Source organism: Setaria viridis, chromosome 9 (assembly GCF_005286985.2).
Source record: "Setaria viridis chromosome 9, Setaria_viridis_v4.0, whole genome shotgun sequence".
Classification (NCBI taxonomy): Eukaryota; Viridiplantae; Streptophyta; class Magnoliopsida; order Poales; family Poaceae; genus Setaria; species Setaria viridis.
Window position 1 is genome coordinate 2,269,400 of NC_048271.2, and position 17,915 is coordinate 2,287,314.

A 17,915-nucleotide genomic window follows, 5' to 3' on the forward strand; every position below is an offset into this window, starting at 1 on the left:
AATCTACATGATGTTCATCTGGAGTTTTTTTTAAAGAGAAATGTTTATTTGGAGTTTGTAACAAAGATCGGCTCATGTTCAGTGAATCAGTGGCAGTTAGAGGATAACCCACCTACTCGACACTTAGGGTGGCTGCTGTCTGCCTACCAACGCCTCGAGGATGCAACAACAACCGGGCGCATGCGCACCTACTGGCACTGAGCTCAGCTAGGAGCAACGGCACCGCGCCTTGCTCCCGCGGAAAAGGAAGCCCTTCCTGCATCCACACGCGTTTTCTCTCCGGGACGCGGAACTTGCCATTCCACCCGGACGCCCGGTGGCGCCGGTGCAGGGGGCAGCCGGCAGCGCACATGATCGCCGCCGATCCGCGATCCCGTGAGCTCAGCTGCCCCCGTCCCATCCGCCTACCTTGCGGCCGTAGGAGGGAGGCCCCAGGTGCCCCTGACTGAAGACTGGCTACTCGACCGTGATCTCCACCTTTCAGTGACCTTGCCTTGCTAACAAGTCCAGTAGCTTCAGCCGATCAATTGATCATGCAGTGATCTAGTCTTCTGATTTGATCACTGTAACGTCTGAATTTGTCTGTTGCTCGACGTGGAAGCAACGTTGCTGGGTTTTTTCAGTGAATGCTACTGAAACCGTTCTTCCATTTGTTTTGCTTCACAGAGGTACCTAGTACCTTCCTTTTGTTTCGGCAATGATCCTTGTGCTTGAAACCTGAGGCGCGCATTTTACACTGGATGATCCAATAGGTTAATGCACTGCGTTTGTGCTGTCAACCTGTTTGTGTTCTCGAGAGGAAAGTCGTCTGACGCAGTCGCACTGCAAGTAGGCCAGACGATGGCAGGAGGAATCAAACGCGCAACGAGCACAAACAAAGCTCGAAGAGAAAAGAGCGGGCCGAAAATCTTGGCCCGTACCCATCGTGTTCGTGATTCGCAAGTAGCAAGAAAAGCCCATACAAGATTGTTAAGAGGCCCAGCCCAAACCGTGCCCATCCGGTGCGCGACTGCACGGCGACCCAGCGGGTCTCTGCGGAGCCCCCTCAAACCCCACCCCCACCCCCCTCAAAAAAAAAAAAGGCGGTCTCTGCGGAGCAGGCGGGAAAGTAGCGCCAGCCGTCGGATCACACATCCACGGCTCTCACGCATCGGCCGCCGCATCCCTCTATCCCCGTGCCGTGCTCTGCGCCTCCCTGTCCCTTCCCAAACACCTTTTTTCCCTTCTCCCTCCTCTGCTCGTTCCTGCCCTCCCCCTCCCCCTCCCCCTCCCCTTCTCTTCCCATCCCCATCCAAAACCAAAACCCTCGCAAAACCCCTCCCCCAACTCCGCCTCAGCCATTTTCCGCCGGCGGCAACCACCGCCACCTCGTCCTCCAATGCGGGAGTAGCTTCGCCGCCTCATCCAGCGAAGTGATGGCCCTCTCCGCCGCGCTCCGAGTCCCGCTCCCGCGCCTCCTCCTCCTCGGCCCCTCCGCCTCCATCCTCGGCGCCGCCTCCCGCCGCCGCGCCGCCGCGGCCCCCGCGGCCGCCCTCCGCTTCCTGTCCTCCTCGTCCTTCTCCACGCGGTCCGCTCGCCCCCTCCGCTCGCGCCGCCGCGACCGTGGCAACGATGAGCGCGCGGCGGCGGCGGTCGGCGGGAGCGGCGGCGGCAGCGGCGAGGGCGACGGAGGGGGTGTGGCGGTCAAGGAGCGGATTGTGACCGTGGAGCTGCACAAGGAGGCCACGGAGGCCTACATGGCGTACGCCATGTCCGTGTTGCTCGGCCGCGCGCTCCCCGACGTCCGCGACGGGCTCAAGCCCGTGCACCGCAGGATACTGTGAGCTCTCGCCTTCTCCTCGTCCCGTTCGGCAAAACTGCTCACAAGCTGGTTCCCTGTGTTCCTGTTCGTTTATAAGCTAGGTCGAACCTGATAAGTGTTTAGAAACTTGCACTCATTAGTTTTAACAATTTTGTGTTAACATCACTTATAGTTCGGAACAGTTTGATGTTACCTTTGCCACATGTTTGAGGATTGCAGAGCTTTGTACTCCGTAGGAACTAGGAGCTACATGTGACATATAAGCTGTTGGGTTGTGCAGACTGCTTAAATGCTATTGTGTTTGCTTAAAGAATGGAATACTCAACATTCAACAACACACATGGATGTGGAATAGGAGGCCAAGTAGTGTTCATAGATTGCTTTGAGAAAGTTTGCATTACAGTTACAGCCATGCTATAGCTGTGAAGTGCACCTAGATATGTATGTGTTTTTTTTTCACAATTATTTCTTGTTGGATAGTTGTGAAATATCTTTAATTGTCCAAAGGAAGTTGCTAGTTAGTCATGGATGCTGCCCTCACCTCATTTAGGAGATGCCTCTTTGGCCAATGTGGTGCTATCAACTTGTCCTATGCCTCATTTGGAATACGGGAATCCCATGGAAACAATATTTTTTCCTGTAAAAATCTAATTCTTACTTTTTTCCAAAATGTCTATTTGCCATGCTATCAGTTTGGCGAATAACTACTTCGTATGATGTTTTTCTGGAAAGTCTTACCTGGTTTAACACTGTCCTTCTCAACAATGCAGAGCAGTTGTTATGACCTGCATTCTGGATATTACCCTCATTTGAATCAGTCTCATGTTTGTTTACTATCTAAATGTCTTTCCCTAACAATTCATTGTTATCTCTAGAGTTTATTGTCAAGAAACTTGTTCTTATAACTAACTAGCTCTTACATTTTTCTGCTTAGTTCCCTTCTAGTCCTTTTACTGATCTTGCTTCATCCCATTTGGGTGATTTCTAAAATCTATCTGCAGCTATGCCATGCATGAGATGGGCCTTGCATCTCGTAGGCCATTCAGAAAATGTGCAAGAGTTGTTGGTGAGGTATGCAAGCAGGAACTTGTATTCATTATCTAATTGCGGGGGATTCAAATCGTATAATGTGTTTTTATCTTCTTGGGGGCATTATACTGTCAGTTTTGAAACACATGCTTATCTCCACCTTCACTGGGCATATGTTGGGACTTTGCCAAGGAGTGCAAACCAAAATTGGTCTGTGTGCGCACATTGGTGGGTGTAGTTATCGACTCCAATGGACTTAATATGGATAAACTCTGATTTCATGGTCTATACCATGCTGTCTTGAGCAGGTCCTCTCTTTAGAAGACAATATGATATTAATAAGGATGTCAACATCTTCAAATTCTAATATTGATGTTAATACAAAGCTGGGAACTTAGTCAAATCCCAAAACGTGCCCAAAGGTTTCAGAGTTAGACCTAGAAGTGCTTTGTTGGTAGGCATGCTGCCTCAGTTAATTGACTTAAAAGGACATTGATTCTTCGATTTCTGAGTTAGATGCAATATTTGGTTGGCCAATTTCAGAGCACCTGCTTAATCCTGTGATATTTGATGATGACATCACACAGAATACAATTTGAAAGTCCACTTAGTGGCGTTGGAATGGTTGGATGGTCTTCGCAAAAGGAGTAGTGTTGGTGTGAACTCGTGATGTGATCCACTTGCATTTGTATCATAATTTACTATAATTTTATGGAATTCCTTTGCATTTTTAATGATCAATTGTAAATTGTAATGTGGGCCTAGTTGACTTGATTTGAATTGTCACACAGAGGACATGAAACATTGTGGTCAGAAAATGTTACAGGGAGGGTGGCATTGATAAATTGAACCATCATCCAACTTTTCATTAGCTTTCAACACTATGTTGTATCTGTGTATCTGTCTGCCTTGTTGTAAAATACTGCAGCTTTCAACGATACCTTTTTTTACCTGTTTGGTATACCATTGTTGATTTTTCCTTGTTTTTGCAGGTGCTAGGCAAGTTTCATCCACATGGAGATACGGCTGTATATGATGCCTTGGTGAGGATGGCTCAGGTAAAATACTATGGATGCTATTTGATCAATGAGCCGGTACATTGTTTATCTGGTTACAGGAGAGACATCAAGTAAGGTCTAAACTGAACAAAAAACAGTACACTGCAGTCAGCTCTTTGCATCAAGGCTCTTAATATGCTTGCTGTCATCCTATCAGTTAATATTAAAAGAACAGTAACAATTTACTTCATTCTAGATAGAGACTTACATGTCACATTCTACTTAAATGTTTCATTTTAAATTTTTGCTCATCGTTATTGGGGCAATTCATAGTTTACTATTTTGCATCCCAGCTTTCCATAATGTTTGTTGGAGCTCAATAATTTTAAGGTGTTCCTACTTGGGTTTTCAAATATCCATCCTGCAGATAGTTCAAATTATCATGTCTCATTTGCTCATTTTTTGTAAACCGCAAGCTTCTTTTTTTGTTATGCTATCTTGCAGGATTTTTCAATGAGGTACCCGCTTGTACAAGGCCATGGAAATTTTGGCTCGATAGATGCAGATCCTCCTGCTGCAATGCGATACACAGAATGCCGCTTGGATGTAAGTTCATTTGAATTTTGTTTACTCATATAGCATCAGAAATATTTTATTTGCGAAAGAATTGTCTCATATATTTTGTTAGAACTTAATTAGGTTCTGCTAAGTTTGTTGAATCCGTACTTCATTCATCCATACTAAGAATATCTTAACACCATTTTGTCCCCAAGCACCACAAGTTTTGGGTGGGAATAATCACTACAAATTGTTCTTATTACGCACCATAGCTTCTTAACTGCCTGAAATAAATGGAACTCGATATATCCAATCATTTTTATACTGCCTATTTGTCTATTACAAAAGCTTTACTGTGGAATGACATTTTTGTTTGTGTGCAGCCATTAGCAGAAGCCATGTTCTTGACTGATCTGGAGCTGAACACAGTATATCTTTTCACTTCTTTGATGCCTTTCTCTTTGAGTTGTTGCGCGAAGTTCCTTTTTCCCCATCCCTTTCATGCTGCTTTTTGTTATTTTACAGGTTGACTTCGTACCAAACTTTGATAACTCACAGAAGGAGCCGTCTTTACTGCCAACTCGTGTTCCATCTCTATTGTTGAATGGTTCTTCTGGGATTGCGGTATGAGTTCTTATCCATTTTAAACAAGTGCTACTAAGTCAGGTATTTATTTATGCAAAAATGAGATTCTTTCAAATGTTTAAATTATTTCAGGTTGGGATGGCAACAAACATTCCTCCTCATAATCTGGGGGAGCTTGTTGATGCGCTTTCTGTTATGATTCAGAACCCTGAAGCCACGGTAAGTAATCTACCACTGTCTTGATGTTGTTCTCTATCTGTTAATAGCATGGTACCATATATCATGATGAATCCAGTAATACATACCCCTGTTTGTTTGCATGTGCGTTGAAATGTCGATTTTTTCCCCTGGGATTATTATCAACAAATCTTCATACGAAGCAAGGAACAAGAGCAAATATCTGCTTAGCACGGGCAAATGATATTGTTATATCACTTGCAATTTCATGTCTTCATCACAGAATCATTGGAATTATGTTGTTAATGTAGCATTCGCATAACAACAATCTCTAGTTATAGTTTGTTTGCTCTAGATGACTGTCACGTGGCAAGATGATTAGGACATAATTAGCACTTGAGCTTGTCCAGTTACGTTACTTAACATGAATGAATTAGACATTGTTCTTTTTTGAGGTGGCTGAATTAGACATTGTCACTGTTAAGTTCTTTTTTCCTTCTGAACTCTGTAGATATCTTATGATCTTAACTGTACTTTGTGTTCCGTTTCTTTCATATGAAAGCTCCAAGAACTACTGGAATGTATGCCTGGTCCTGACTTCCCTACAGGAGGGACAATCCTAGGACATCAAGGGTATGCTATTTCCTTTTTTTTATCTTGCCATTCCCATTGACCTCTGCATTAAGCCTTTGTTCTGTGTACCCAATCCTTGCCATTCCTCTTAAATAGTATTTTGGAAGCCTATAAATCTGGACGTGGCCGAATTGTTGTGAGGGGAAAGACTGACATCGAAATAATTGATCAAAAAACCAAGCGTGAAGCTATAATCATTAAAGAGGTATGAAATATGGATATTGTTTTTGGAGCAGGGTCTCTGACATCTCTATGTTCTTTTGGCAATTCTCTATACCTGCTTAGTTGCAGGAGGGCATGCACTTTCTAATTTCTGCATTTCCACGCAGATTCCATATCAAGCTAACAAAGCCACTCTTGTGGAAAAGATAGCTGAGCTTGTTGAAGATAAGGTAATTTCATTTGGGGGCAGACTTAGTTATCTGGCTGGTCTTTACTTGAGCCTATTGTGTGATAAATTTAAGATTTTGTAGTACCATGAGGAAGGCATTAAAAATTCCAACTCTTGCTGTACTTCTTAAGTGCAGGTACTGGAAGGTATAAGTGATATCCGGGATGAAAGTGACCGCACTGGAATGCGTGTAGTAATTGAGGTTTGTGCCACCATCTTTCATTTCTATATGTTGCGTTGAGGTTATCTCTTTGGGTTACAACTGAACTTTTTTGAGTTCTGGGATTTTAATGCTTTGTTGTTGATGTATAATACTTTCTTCCCTTGTACACTGCTCCAGCTGAAAAGAAGTGCAGATCCTGCCATTGTCTTGAACAACTTGTATCGTCATACAGCTCTGCAGTCTAGCTTTAGCTGCAACATGGTAGCGTAAGTACACTCATCTTCTTGATGTTGCTCTTTTCCTCACCACAAAAAGACATGGCGGTGAACAGAAAAAATTCTTATTTCATTTCATTCAGAATGGTCTATGACTGTACTATCCTGTTTTGTAGGAGAATAATATTACTTGTGCATGATAGTAAATGCTATAGTTGTTGAATCAAATAAATCTCTCTTGTTTTTGAATTTGGAAGTAGATCTATAATCCTAATGTTGAGTGCTTGAAATATTTGGCATGAGGGAACAGCTAAATTTGATTCCATTTGAAATGGTGCTTTCGAAACAAAATAATTTTGGAATTCAGTTGGTCGGAAACTAGAAAATGTTTCAATGCTTTCATTTTGCCATATCTATTATCAAGAGTACCAAAACCTTGATATCTACACAATTAATTTTCTCGCAAAAAGCAAAAACAAATAGTTTGCTAAAAGAACAGAAGAATTTGTAGCAACCACTTCTAGGTACTTCACCTTATTCAAGTATATTTGTGAAATGTCAGTGAAGCTGCCGTAAGATAATTACCACTACATTGTATAGAAAAAGCTTGTAGACATCTGTGGATTTTTGTCATTGAGCAGTCTCGGAATCATGAGCCTCGCTATTTACGTAAGGCAAGCTGTCATTAATGATCTCTTATGCATCCCTGATGACACTTGTAAAAAGTAAAATATCGTAGATGCTGATCTTCATCTTTGAGCTGTTCAAAATCTTCTTACTGAAGTGACTGCACTAACTAAATCTTCTCATATTGCTAACTTTGCATTTGTCAATTCTCATGTCTGTTTTATTCTTCTTTCTCTGTTCAGTATACTTGATGGGCAGCCAAAGTTGATGGGACTGAGAGAAATTCTTCAGGTGCCGTTATGTTAATTAATTTTTTTTGCACAAAATCATACATTTTGGTTTTACAAGTTGCATGCTAATGTGCTATCTGATGCGAAGCTTGTTTATAACTAAAAGGGCATAAAACTTAAAATACTTTGAAACCAACTAGCATGGGACACATTTGTATACATAATCTTCAAGATTTCATCTTTGATAAATAAAAATCAGATGTGGCTATATCTGTGGAGGAGCTAGCATCTTGCAGTGTAGTCCAATGTTTTTTGTTAGCTCTCTTTCGCCTCTTATTAAAGTGTCTAGCAACAATAAGTGGTTTATGCCACTTGTTTTGAACGCATTTTGTGGAGGGCTTAAGTAGCAATGTTCAATATTATCTACATTCACTGTTAGATACAAGGTATTCAGGTGGAGCGTGTATTAACTGCAAGGGATATTTTGTTTGTCACCAGTACTTAAATAGCATGGGCCACAGAATTGATGGATTCAAGCTGAGCCTATATCATGTGCTAACAAGGGTGTAATCTGGTAGATTGTTGAGATTGACATCTCAACACTAATGCCATATCCCTTACCGCTTATATGTGCATTTGATCATTTTATTATCCATACGTTACCTTTCCTGTATACAGCTGTATTTGGTTACTGGCATAATCATTATGAACCTCAGATTTAATTGCCCATTTTAAACTTTGATGCTGCTTCAGGCGTTCCTCGACTTCCGATGTTCTGTCATTGAAAGGCGTGCAAGATTTAAGCTTTCTCAAGCTCTAGAAAGAAAACATATTGTGGAGGTAAATTGATTTAGGTAGGTTAGCTTCTTTGGATATTGAAGGTGGATGATTTTATTTACTTCTTGCAGGGCATTGTTGTTGGCCTCGACAATTTGGATGCTGTGATTCAAATAATACGAGAAACATCAAATCATGCTGCAGCAACAGAAGCTTTAGTCAAGGGTAACTGAGCTAGGTTCCTTAAACTCTGCTCCAATGAAGCAAATTGCTTAAAGAATCCTAAGTCCTTGATATTCCATGGAGTCAAGCCTGTTTTACTAACTATGGACAATCTAAACCTGCGCAGAGAGAATATAAAATACTATTAACAGATTTGTTTCGTATATTTAATCTGAAATTACATGGGCAGAATTTGATCTATCTGAGAAGCAAGCTGAAGCTCTGTTGGACATCACACTAAGGAAGCTTACTTCCCTTGAGGTTTCTGCATTTGAATTTTGTTATCTTGGCAGTTATTTGGTTAAACTCGATTCCTGTTTCTCCTACCTAAAGGAACTGAACGGACATCTGATTTTTGCAGCGGAAAAAATTTGTTGATGAAGCTAAAACTCTGTCAGAGGAAATTTCTAAGTTAAATGAACTTCTGTCAAGCAAGAAGCTTATCTTTCAGGTTCGACATTTCCAACCATTTACAAACATTTCAACTCATTATGTATGCATGTTTATCTGCTGTATATTTTTCAATCCATGTGACACTTTTTAAGCAAATGTGTATATGCAAAATCATCTTCTGAACTGTATGAACTATTTTCTTGAGAATTGGAGGATTGCAAATGATTTTACGTGCGTACTTTGTGGGCAATCTGCAATGTTGGTAAAGAATTGCTATAACTTGACAGGACATGGTACTTTGTTATAAAATTGGCTGTTTTCCCATTATCTCTTACTGTAGCCCGCCAGGCTCTGGATAAAGGGGCTTAAACAAGTTTTACTATACAGTAGGCTTCATTAAAGCAATAAGCTGTGTTGTTTCTAATCATTTTATCATGAGATAGCGTGATCAACATTACAAGCACGTTATTGTTCTTCCTCTCTTGATATCGCTGCAGTGCTTTTATAGAGAACATAATTGGTGAGGAACCAATGTTTTTGCTTCTATCTTGGATGCATAGTTTACTCTTTTTTTTTCCAATTGAATATAGTTGGAGGCTTGTAGCACATTCGAGGCTCTGTGAAGTCAACAATCTGTTCACCGTGTTTCTGTTAATGTGATTTAATTTTTACACTTATGTGATTGAACATTGTTTTCCAGCCCTTTGTATATGGGTATATCTTTGTTGTTAGTCACTTCTCTAGACCCTGACTTTGTATTTCTTATCTTATTGCACTGCCAATTATTAATTGTTTCTCCTGTTGTTTTAGCTTATTCAACAAGAAGCTGCTGATTTGAAAAACAAATTTTCTACACTGCGACGTTCTTTGATAGATGATTCAGTAAACAGTGAAGTTGATGATATCGACATCATTCCAAATGAGGAAATGCTTTTGGTGCGACATTTATCTTTTCGTACATTCGTATTATCCAACATAGTTTTTTTTTATAGTTTTATCCTTACTCAGTTATTACATTTTGTTTTTGTTTTTCTGCTTCGCTTCACTTGATCAAACATCTATCACCTGAAGATTCTTAGCGAGAAAGGTTATGTTAAGCGAATGAACCCCAACACGTTCAATTTACAAAATCGAGGAACCATAGGAAAATCTGTTGGAAAGATGCGAATGAATGACACCACGTCTGATTTCATTGTCTGCCAGATGCATGACCACGTTCTCTATTTCAGGTATGTGAACCAAGAGGCATTTCTTAATGAGTATATCTTTAGCATGTTTGGAATTTCTTTAGCGTTAAGGATTCTATGATGAAATTAAATCCATTTTACATAAGGTAGATTAATTTGTCAACTATAAAGGATCTTGAACATATAAGTTATACTCCTGGAATTTGTTTGTTTCTTTTGACAGTGTACTTGGATTTCTTGTACTTACAGTGAATGCATATTTATTTTTCTGTTCTCATGTATCGTCATGGTGCTTACTTTCAGTGACAAGGGAATAGTATACTCAGCACGTGCTTATAAGATACCAGAATGTACTAGAACTGCTACTGGAACTCCTTTGGTACAGGTACATTGATAAATGCTAATTTGGACTAATGAAACTCAGCAGGTGATATGCTGACCTTTGCTATTCCGTTCTTGTTTAGCTGCTATCTTTATCCGATGGAGAGCGGATAACCTCCATCATTCCTGTGAGTGAATTTGGTGAAGACCAATATCTAGTGATGCTCACCGTTAACGGCTACATCAAGAAAGTTCCTCTTAATGCCTTCTCATCGATCAGATCTTCTGGGATCATATCAATTCAACTGGTATACCGTCTCATGTGCTTGCATCTCTTAAACATAACATACTTTTGAATCATTGTCAAAATGTGGTACAACTTTTATTCAATAACTGTTAAATGTTAGGTTCCTGGTGATGAGCTCAAATGGGTCCGTAGATGTGGCAATGATGACCTGGTTGCATTGGCTTCACAAAAGGGAAAGGTTATAGTCAACTCATGCGATAAGGTAGGCTACAAACACACATCTGGACATCTGGTGATAATTGTATCGATTAGTATGTGATTTACACAATGGGAACTGCTATCTGATTTTATATTGAAGTGTAGATTCTGGGAATAAGCATTAAATAATTTTCACAAAAGTACACTTTTCCAGTAAACTATCACATGATCACGTTTTTCCTTTTGTTTTCATTTTACAAATGATTTTGGTATAAAAGTAGCAATTATGTTTGTACTGTCAGTAAATTCAGTCTTTCATGTCATTCAAATATGTTTGCATGGCCACATGTGTGGATGTGCCTGCCATTTTGGGTTGCCCTTAATTCTTATATATATTTATGTTTCAACCAGATTCGTCCCCTGGGAAGGAATACCAGGGGTGCTTGTGCGATGAAGCTAAAAGATGGCGATAAGATGGCAGCCATGGATATAATTCCAGCAACAGTGCACAAAATGCCTGAAACTTATAACAGCAGGTAATGTCATCTATAGTTTGGGAAACAATCTAGTACTCCCTCCGTCCCAAATTATAGATCGTTTTGACTTTATTAGATTCATAGACTTTGTTATGCACTTAGATATACACTATGTCTAGATGCTTAATAATATCTATGTATCTAGAAAAGTCAAAACGACCTATAATTTGGAACGGAGGGAGTAACTGGTAGTGCCTAATATGGGTTTATAAAATTTTGTTAGCTTTTAAAATGTGAGAAGAGTTTGACCATATTCTGAATACTGAAAAATCCTGAAACCAACCTTTTGCTTCCCTCAGAGTTTGGTTTACTGTCTATTAAACTTGATTTCCACTTTCCTGTTTCCATCCAAGTCATATTAGTTTATGTATCTTCTCAGTTTGGATAATTCCTGTACTCCAGTACTGACCAATTTTGTCTTTAAATTTTGAGTGCTGCTCCAGGTCCAGAGATCTGAGTCCTCCTTGGCTACTTTTCATAGCTGAAAACGGTCTTGGGAAACGGGTGCCCTTAAATGCATTCCGGCAATCAAGATTCAACCTTGTAGGTTTGGCAGGCTACAAGGTATAGTAAGCCTTTTGCTCATCAGTTCTGCTGGACATTTGTGTGTTCTACAGAAGTTTTCTAAAAATCAGTGCTTTTGAATTGAAAACTGAATTCTATAATGATGCATGGTACACCACCTACTTTCTTGCTTCTTATGTACATTAAAAACCATGATGTGCTTCAAAACTTAAGGTGCGTGTTACATATGATGCTATTTGACCTGATCGATCTGGTAAGTTCTATTTTGTCTGTGCAGCTTCCAGAGGATTGCCGCTTGGCTGCTGTATTTGTTGCTGGTCTTTCACTCGGTGGTACCATTTCTGAACTTAGTTCCTTTTTCATTGTTTTTATTTGCTTAACCATTCACTGTTTCATACACCTATCATATCATTTGCTGTTTCCTGTGAATTCAATGGTAGATGATGGTGAAAGTGACGAGCAGGTTGTTTTAGTTAGCCAGAGCGGCACTGTAAATAGAATCAAGGTTAAAGATATATCCATCCAGTCTCGTTACGCAAGGTAAGTTAGGTGCTCAAATAAAAGTCTGTAGGTTCAATTTTTTTCGGACTTTTCCTTTTTCTGTTGCCAACTGTTTCATCATGCTCTACCTCTGTTGGGCAACCAGGGGAGTAATTCTGATGAGGCTGGAGCATGCCGGGAAGATCCAGTCGGCATCACTAATATCTGCAGCAGCAGCAGAAGTTGCTGAAGATTAATCTTGCCCAAAGATGCAAGTAATTTAGTCTAAATTAAAGCCCTGGTGTACACCACATGCCCATGCATTGAGCATGCATTTTTTACTGGTTTCCTGTTGCCAGGAATTCTGTAATCCCATGCCAAGGGCCAAGGCATAGTTAGTAGCTGATGATTTGGTGGATAGATCTCCGGTGGCCATTAACCTGTCTAGATGTAGGCTTTGCCCACTGTACTCAGTAGCGTGATAAGAAGGCTTAAGACAGTATTATTCTTGCGATGAGTGATGGATGTAAAATGGCACGTTGGCTTGCAAAATTGACGCATCAACGGTATTACTTTTGGATTGGCTGGGCCCCTAACTGGTAATATTTTCAAACGTGTTCACTGAGCTATCTGTGTTCATTTCAATGAACCTGAATGTTTGTTAGATCGAGCTGAGTCAGGGTACGATGGCAGCCGCTACGGATCGAACCAAGCCAACGCACGACAGCATGTTTTAGCTCACAGTAAGAAATCTTAAACAGGAAGGTCAATACCACAATTATTTAAGTTAGCGTAGCAAAGCTGCTTGTTCGCTTCATGTACCTAGGTTAAAGATACGAGTCTACAGCTTAAGCTCTCGCAGCCGTTCATTTTTTAGACCGGCGAAGCAAATGCGAAGAATACAAATAATGCAACCATTCGGATGGTGCTCAACCTATGGAGCATGAAAGAATCTCACAACAGCAATGTCATACTGCATACCAGCACGCATTCCCCCAACCAATTAACTCAACGGAACTCTCTTTAGCTGTTTGGTTCGGAAACATCTCAAGGGCCCAAATTACACAAAACAATTTAACTGTGAAATCTTAACCAAAGCTCAATAACTATTGAGCTCAGGGCATACACCTTACATACGGGAATAGCAACCCAACCCTAAATATCCAGCAATATCATCATCCAAAGGCTCCTAGATGGTCCAAACCTCTCGAAAATTTAGGACTGCAAGGTCATCAAACAGGAAAGATGAGTAACGCAATTGTTTGCAGTCACTATTTTGAATGTTTTGCGAGAAGCGAAAAACATAAATTGGCATACCTTGCTGGCAATGTTGCTGGACAGCCAGTCCAGGCCTTCATACAATCCCTCACCAGTTGTAGCACAAGTGCTTTGAATGTACCTATCAGCAAGATTAAAAAGTTGATAAGTCCTCTGCTGTACCAACAAAACAGTACACAGCTACATATATTACCAAGCAGAAGTACAGAAATACAACACTATGGCTACATCACACTTTGATGGCTTATGGGGAGGAATATGTGATGATAGTATGTGTTACCAGTGACGCTGGCGAAGTGAGTGCAGTCCAAGCTTATCAGTAATCTCAGCAGCGTTCATAGCATTCGGAAGATCTTGCTTGTTAGCAAACACAAGCAACACAGCATCACGTAATTCATCCTGCAATCAGTAACATAACGATAGATTTTAAAAGTACTCGTAACATAACAATAGATGTGAGCACACAACCACATACCAGTGAAAATATTCTCAATAGCACAGGTATTTACCTCATTCAGCATTCGGTGGAGCTCATCCCTGGCTTCAACAACACGATCCCTATCGTTGCTGTCCACAACGAAGATGAGACCCTGTGTGTTCTGGAAGTAATGCCTCCACAGCGGCCTGATCTGTTTTCAGGCAATGCGAAAAAAAATCAAGACAGTTCGAAAAAAGAATGACTAACAAACTTTGAAATAAAATTGAGGAAGGTAAAACAGAGGATGGTAAGACTATTTTCACTGCAAATAAGCGATATGCTATGTAATATAAAATCATCCATTGAAGAAAATCACAGGATAGAGCAGCGATGATGCCATAGAACTGAAGTGGCTAAGACAAACATAATTTGCAACACAGAAGCTGCAGAGCATATAATCTTCATACCTTGTCCTGACCCCCGACATCCCAGACGGTGAAGCTGATGTTCTTGTACTCCACAGTTTCAACATTGAATCCTGTATTTGAAAGCAAGTTAAAAATGAGAAAAGGAGACCACAGAATGTCACAACTCACAAGTAAAGGCATGTTTGTGCAAAGCTACTGCTCCACAAAAGCAGTTTTGTTCCGAGTGAACAACCTTAAAAGCGTATGCCATGTCAAAGCAAGTATTAAATTGTCGATAGCTATTACTCTTCACTTTGTTGTATTAAAGTAAATCTGATGTATGTGCAACAATATACTTCCTATCTGCTTGCTAGAGCGGCTTTTGTCTGTTCATTAGCTGATTGAATAATTGAGTGATCTCTGATGTAGCTGAGGTGCCGAATCTCATATGTCGTGTTAAGCAAGAATTCATTTGTCAATAGCTATAGTTCTTCACTTTATTCATCCAAACAAATTAGCTGATCATGGAAACAACATAAGTTACTATCTGCTTGATAAAGCTTTGTCCCTTCATTAGCTGTTGGAATAATTGTTGTTATCACCAACAAAATATGGTCAGGAGGAAATGCATAGATGGTTCTATGAACAGAAATGTAATGGTTCACCAGTCTAGTGTCCAGGGACTTTAACAAAAGTGTTTGAGTGGTAATATAGATATTCAGCTAGTCGTGTAACCAGAATTTTCAATCAAACTATGTGGCAGTGGAAAACCATTGGTTTTGAACGGTCCGTCCTAAATTGTGACACCACAAGCAACCTTAATCCAAACATATATTTATGACGCGATCTGGTGCTTACCGATGGTGGGGATGGTGGTGACGATCTCGCCGAGTTTGAGCTTGTAGAGGATGGTGGTCTTTCCGGCGGCGTCGAGCCCCACCATGAGGATCCGCATCTCCTTCTTGGCGAACAGCCGGCTGAACAGCTTCGTGAACGTGAGCCCCATCTCTCCCCTCTCGCCTGCAACACGAAACTCAAAATCAAACCGCTGATTCATTCGTCGCCCGTCCTTCCCTCAGGCTCAGGCCGCTAGATCTACACGCGCATCACCCAGATCCACCTCGGGATCGAGCAACCGCGGAACCTTCCACCCGCAGCGCGGGAAACCAACGACCCGAGCCGAGATCCGCACGCGGATCTACATACACCCAAGCGAGCGCAAACGCACGAAGAGAAGGGAACATTCGCCTAGATCTCGGACGCAGAGAGAGCGATCCTACAAGGGGAGGAGCGGGTGGGTGGGAGGGGGCTGGCTCACCTTGTCGGCGGATCCGATTCGCGGTGAGATCGCCGGCGACGCGGGCGGGGACGGAGGAGGCAACGGCTGGAGACGGGGAAGGAGAGGCTCCGGGTGTTGTTGCTTCTGGCGGTGATGCGCGTCTCGCCTATTTTATACGGGGCCAGAGGAGAGAGCCGAGGGTGCCAACCCTTGCGCCGCGGGGTCGCGTCAACCGAACGCGTCTCACCTCCACCGCATGTGTATATTCGACTGCAGCTGACGGAGGAAACACACTTTTGGAAGCGTGATGCGAAGTTAGAGGGAGAATTTGGCAAAATTTATGTGCCTCGTAGCTGTATGGCCACGCTTTTGGAGGTGTATATGTTTGCACGATTGTGCTGAACGATTAATTGTTTCAACCTGAGTGTAACACATGCTCTACGAGAGGAATAAAAGTGAGCTACCGTAAAAACCAATATTTTTCCCCTAGGCCCAACTTGGAAAGAAAATACTCCAATGGACGAGAACAAACTGATTAGGAGAAATCACGGTTTCTTGCATAGTTTCGATAGTTAGTTACTAATTTGGTCAACATTTTTTTTTCTTAAAGATCTCTTGTTAGAGAATCGTTACCATTAGGCGATCTAGTCATCCAGGGAAGATCTTCTATCACACAAATAAACATTAGAAAACCGTGATTCATTAATCTGTCAAGATAAATGTAGGCCTGGTATGCTTTTTCTCTCGTGTCAGGATCGATCTTCTTCGAACCGCTTCTGAATTATTTTTCAGGTAATCCATCATCAAGTCACACTTTAATTACTTCCTATTTGAGAAATCTGTCCCGATTGCCTTAGAACACTTAAACTTCTGATGTATCACCAGCCTTGTTGCAAGGTATGAATGATAATATCAATATCCGTCAATCAATGGATGGTTTCGCATTCAACATTAGACTTCGTTTCAACGTGCATGAGCTTGCTTCATTACTCTTACGGTTGTCCTTTCTCTTCCGTAGGCTCAACATCCGTAGGCTCAACATGTACCGCTCGACATGTTCCAAATTTATAAAATATTTTCAATTCATTGAGAAATATAAACACATACCACATCAAATTATTTTCATAAATCCATCATGAAATATGTCTTGATAAGGCACTTGTCTATATAGTAGTAGATGTTACTATATATGTTTCTATAAATTTAGCAAAAGTTAGAAAAACTTTGATTTAGTACAAAACTAACTGTAATATATTTTAGAACATAGAGAGTATCTCATTGACCGTTATGAACTCATGATCATAGTTTTTGAAATAAGTAAAGTTATAATCATTTGAAAGTGGTTTCAAATTAAATCTGACGGTATTAATTTCATGGCGCGTAATTTATAAGAGTTCTTCTCCTATACGTCTCGTGTCAGGAGAAATTTATGGCGGCACAACACCAACGCAAATGCACGGCGTAGCTGCGTTGATCTCTTTCCTCCTGCATACACGGGGCTCGACCGCCCCGGACTCTCCCCTCCAAGCAATTCCGCTGAATTAAACCCCCCGCGTAGAACACGTGCGCTCACTTCTCCGATCCTTGGACGCAATGGTGATGATCAGTCCCGTCGACGACCTCGCCGCCCGCCATCCCCTCGCGGCCGATGCCGCCGCCGCCGCCCGCGCTTCTCAACCGCCGGTGAGCAACCCCGAGTCGCTCTTCGACGACCTCGGGGGGATGGCCGCGTACGCCGCTGCCGCAGGCGCGATGGTTTGGAGCTCCCAGTACCCGCCGTATGCGCCAACCGCCACCACCTCCGGCGGGTTCAACTCCTCGCCGTCGCCGTCGCCGATGCTCTCCAGATCCATGACGGGTACCTTCTTTCCGCCGCCGGCGATGGCTGAGCCACCCTACTACTGGCACCCACAAACCCAGCCGGGGTTCCCGCCGCGCTTTGCGCCCGTGCCCTTGCCCTTTGCTCAAGGCGTCATGCCGCCGCCGGTGCCGGTGCCGGTGCAGATCACGAGGGCGGAGCCGTCCTACTACCACCCGCAAATCCAGGGGTCAGTCGCGTCAGGCTCAGCAGCAGAAGCAGCTGCAATTGTCCATGCCGTTCCAGACACGCAGAAGGCTCAAGAAGCCACTGCGCCCGCTCATCGCCGTCGTGGCCGGCCTCGCAAAACCGACACCGCCGCCGTTGCCGCCGCCAAGCCTGTCATCAAGAAGCCTAAGCGTGCCACAGTTCGAAGCAGCCG

The 17,915-nt window shown here is 42.2% G+C and overlaps 2 protein-coding genes across 2 annotated transcripts; one reads left to right on the plus strand and one right to left on the minus strand.

Moving 5' to 3' along the window:
* The first annotated feature begins 1,253 nt into the window (after positions 1 to 1,253).
* Positions 1,254 to 12,918, plus strand: LOC117837657 (probable DNA gyrase subunit A, chloroplastic/mitochondrial). The gene is made up of 27 exons (XM_034717387.2): positions 1,254 to 1,819; positions 2,803 to 2,872; positions 3,823 to 3,888; positions 4,333 to 4,434; positions 4,770 to 4,814; positions 4,912 to 5,010; positions 5,104 to 5,190; positions 5,711 to 5,781; positions 5,878 to 5,986; positions 6,111 to 6,173; positions 6,309 to 6,374; positions 6,513 to 6,601; positions 7,420 to 7,468; positions 8,161 to 8,247; positions 8,316 to 8,409; positions 8,597 to 8,667; positions 8,768 to 8,857; positions 9,610 to 9,735; positions 9,871 to 10,028; positions 10,290 to 10,371; positions 10,451 to 10,615; positions 10,715 to 10,816; positions 11,164 to 11,288; positions 11,732 to 11,852; positions 12,091 to 12,145; positions 12,254 to 12,353; positions 12,460 to 12,918. The coding sequence occupies exons 1-27, from the start codon at positions 1,416 to 1,418 to the stop codon at positions 12,548 to 12,550; spliced, it is 2,787 nt and encodes a 928-aa protein (XP_034573278.1). The 5' UTR covers positions 1,254 to 1,415; the 3' UTR covers positions 12,551 to 12,918.
* A 378-nt stretch (positions 12,919 to 13,296) lies between these two features.
* LOC117837658 (ADP-ribosylation factor) lies at positions 13,297 to 15,875 on the minus strand. The gene is made up of 7 exons (XM_034717388.2): positions 15,715 to 15,875; positions 15,255 to 15,416; positions 14,457 to 14,527; positions 14,081 to 14,200; positions 13,852 to 13,970; positions 13,611 to 13,692; positions 13,297 to 13,514 (listed from the first exon to the last, which is right to left on the minus strand). The coding sequence occupies exons 2-7, from the start codon at positions 15,400 to 15,402 to the stop codon at positions 13,509 to 13,511; spliced, it is 546 nt and encodes a 181-aa protein (XP_034573279.1). The 5' UTR covers positions 15,403 to 15,416; positions 15,715 to 15,875; the 3' UTR covers positions 13,297 to 13,508.
* Positions 15,876 to 17,915: the final 2,040 nt, after the last annotated feature.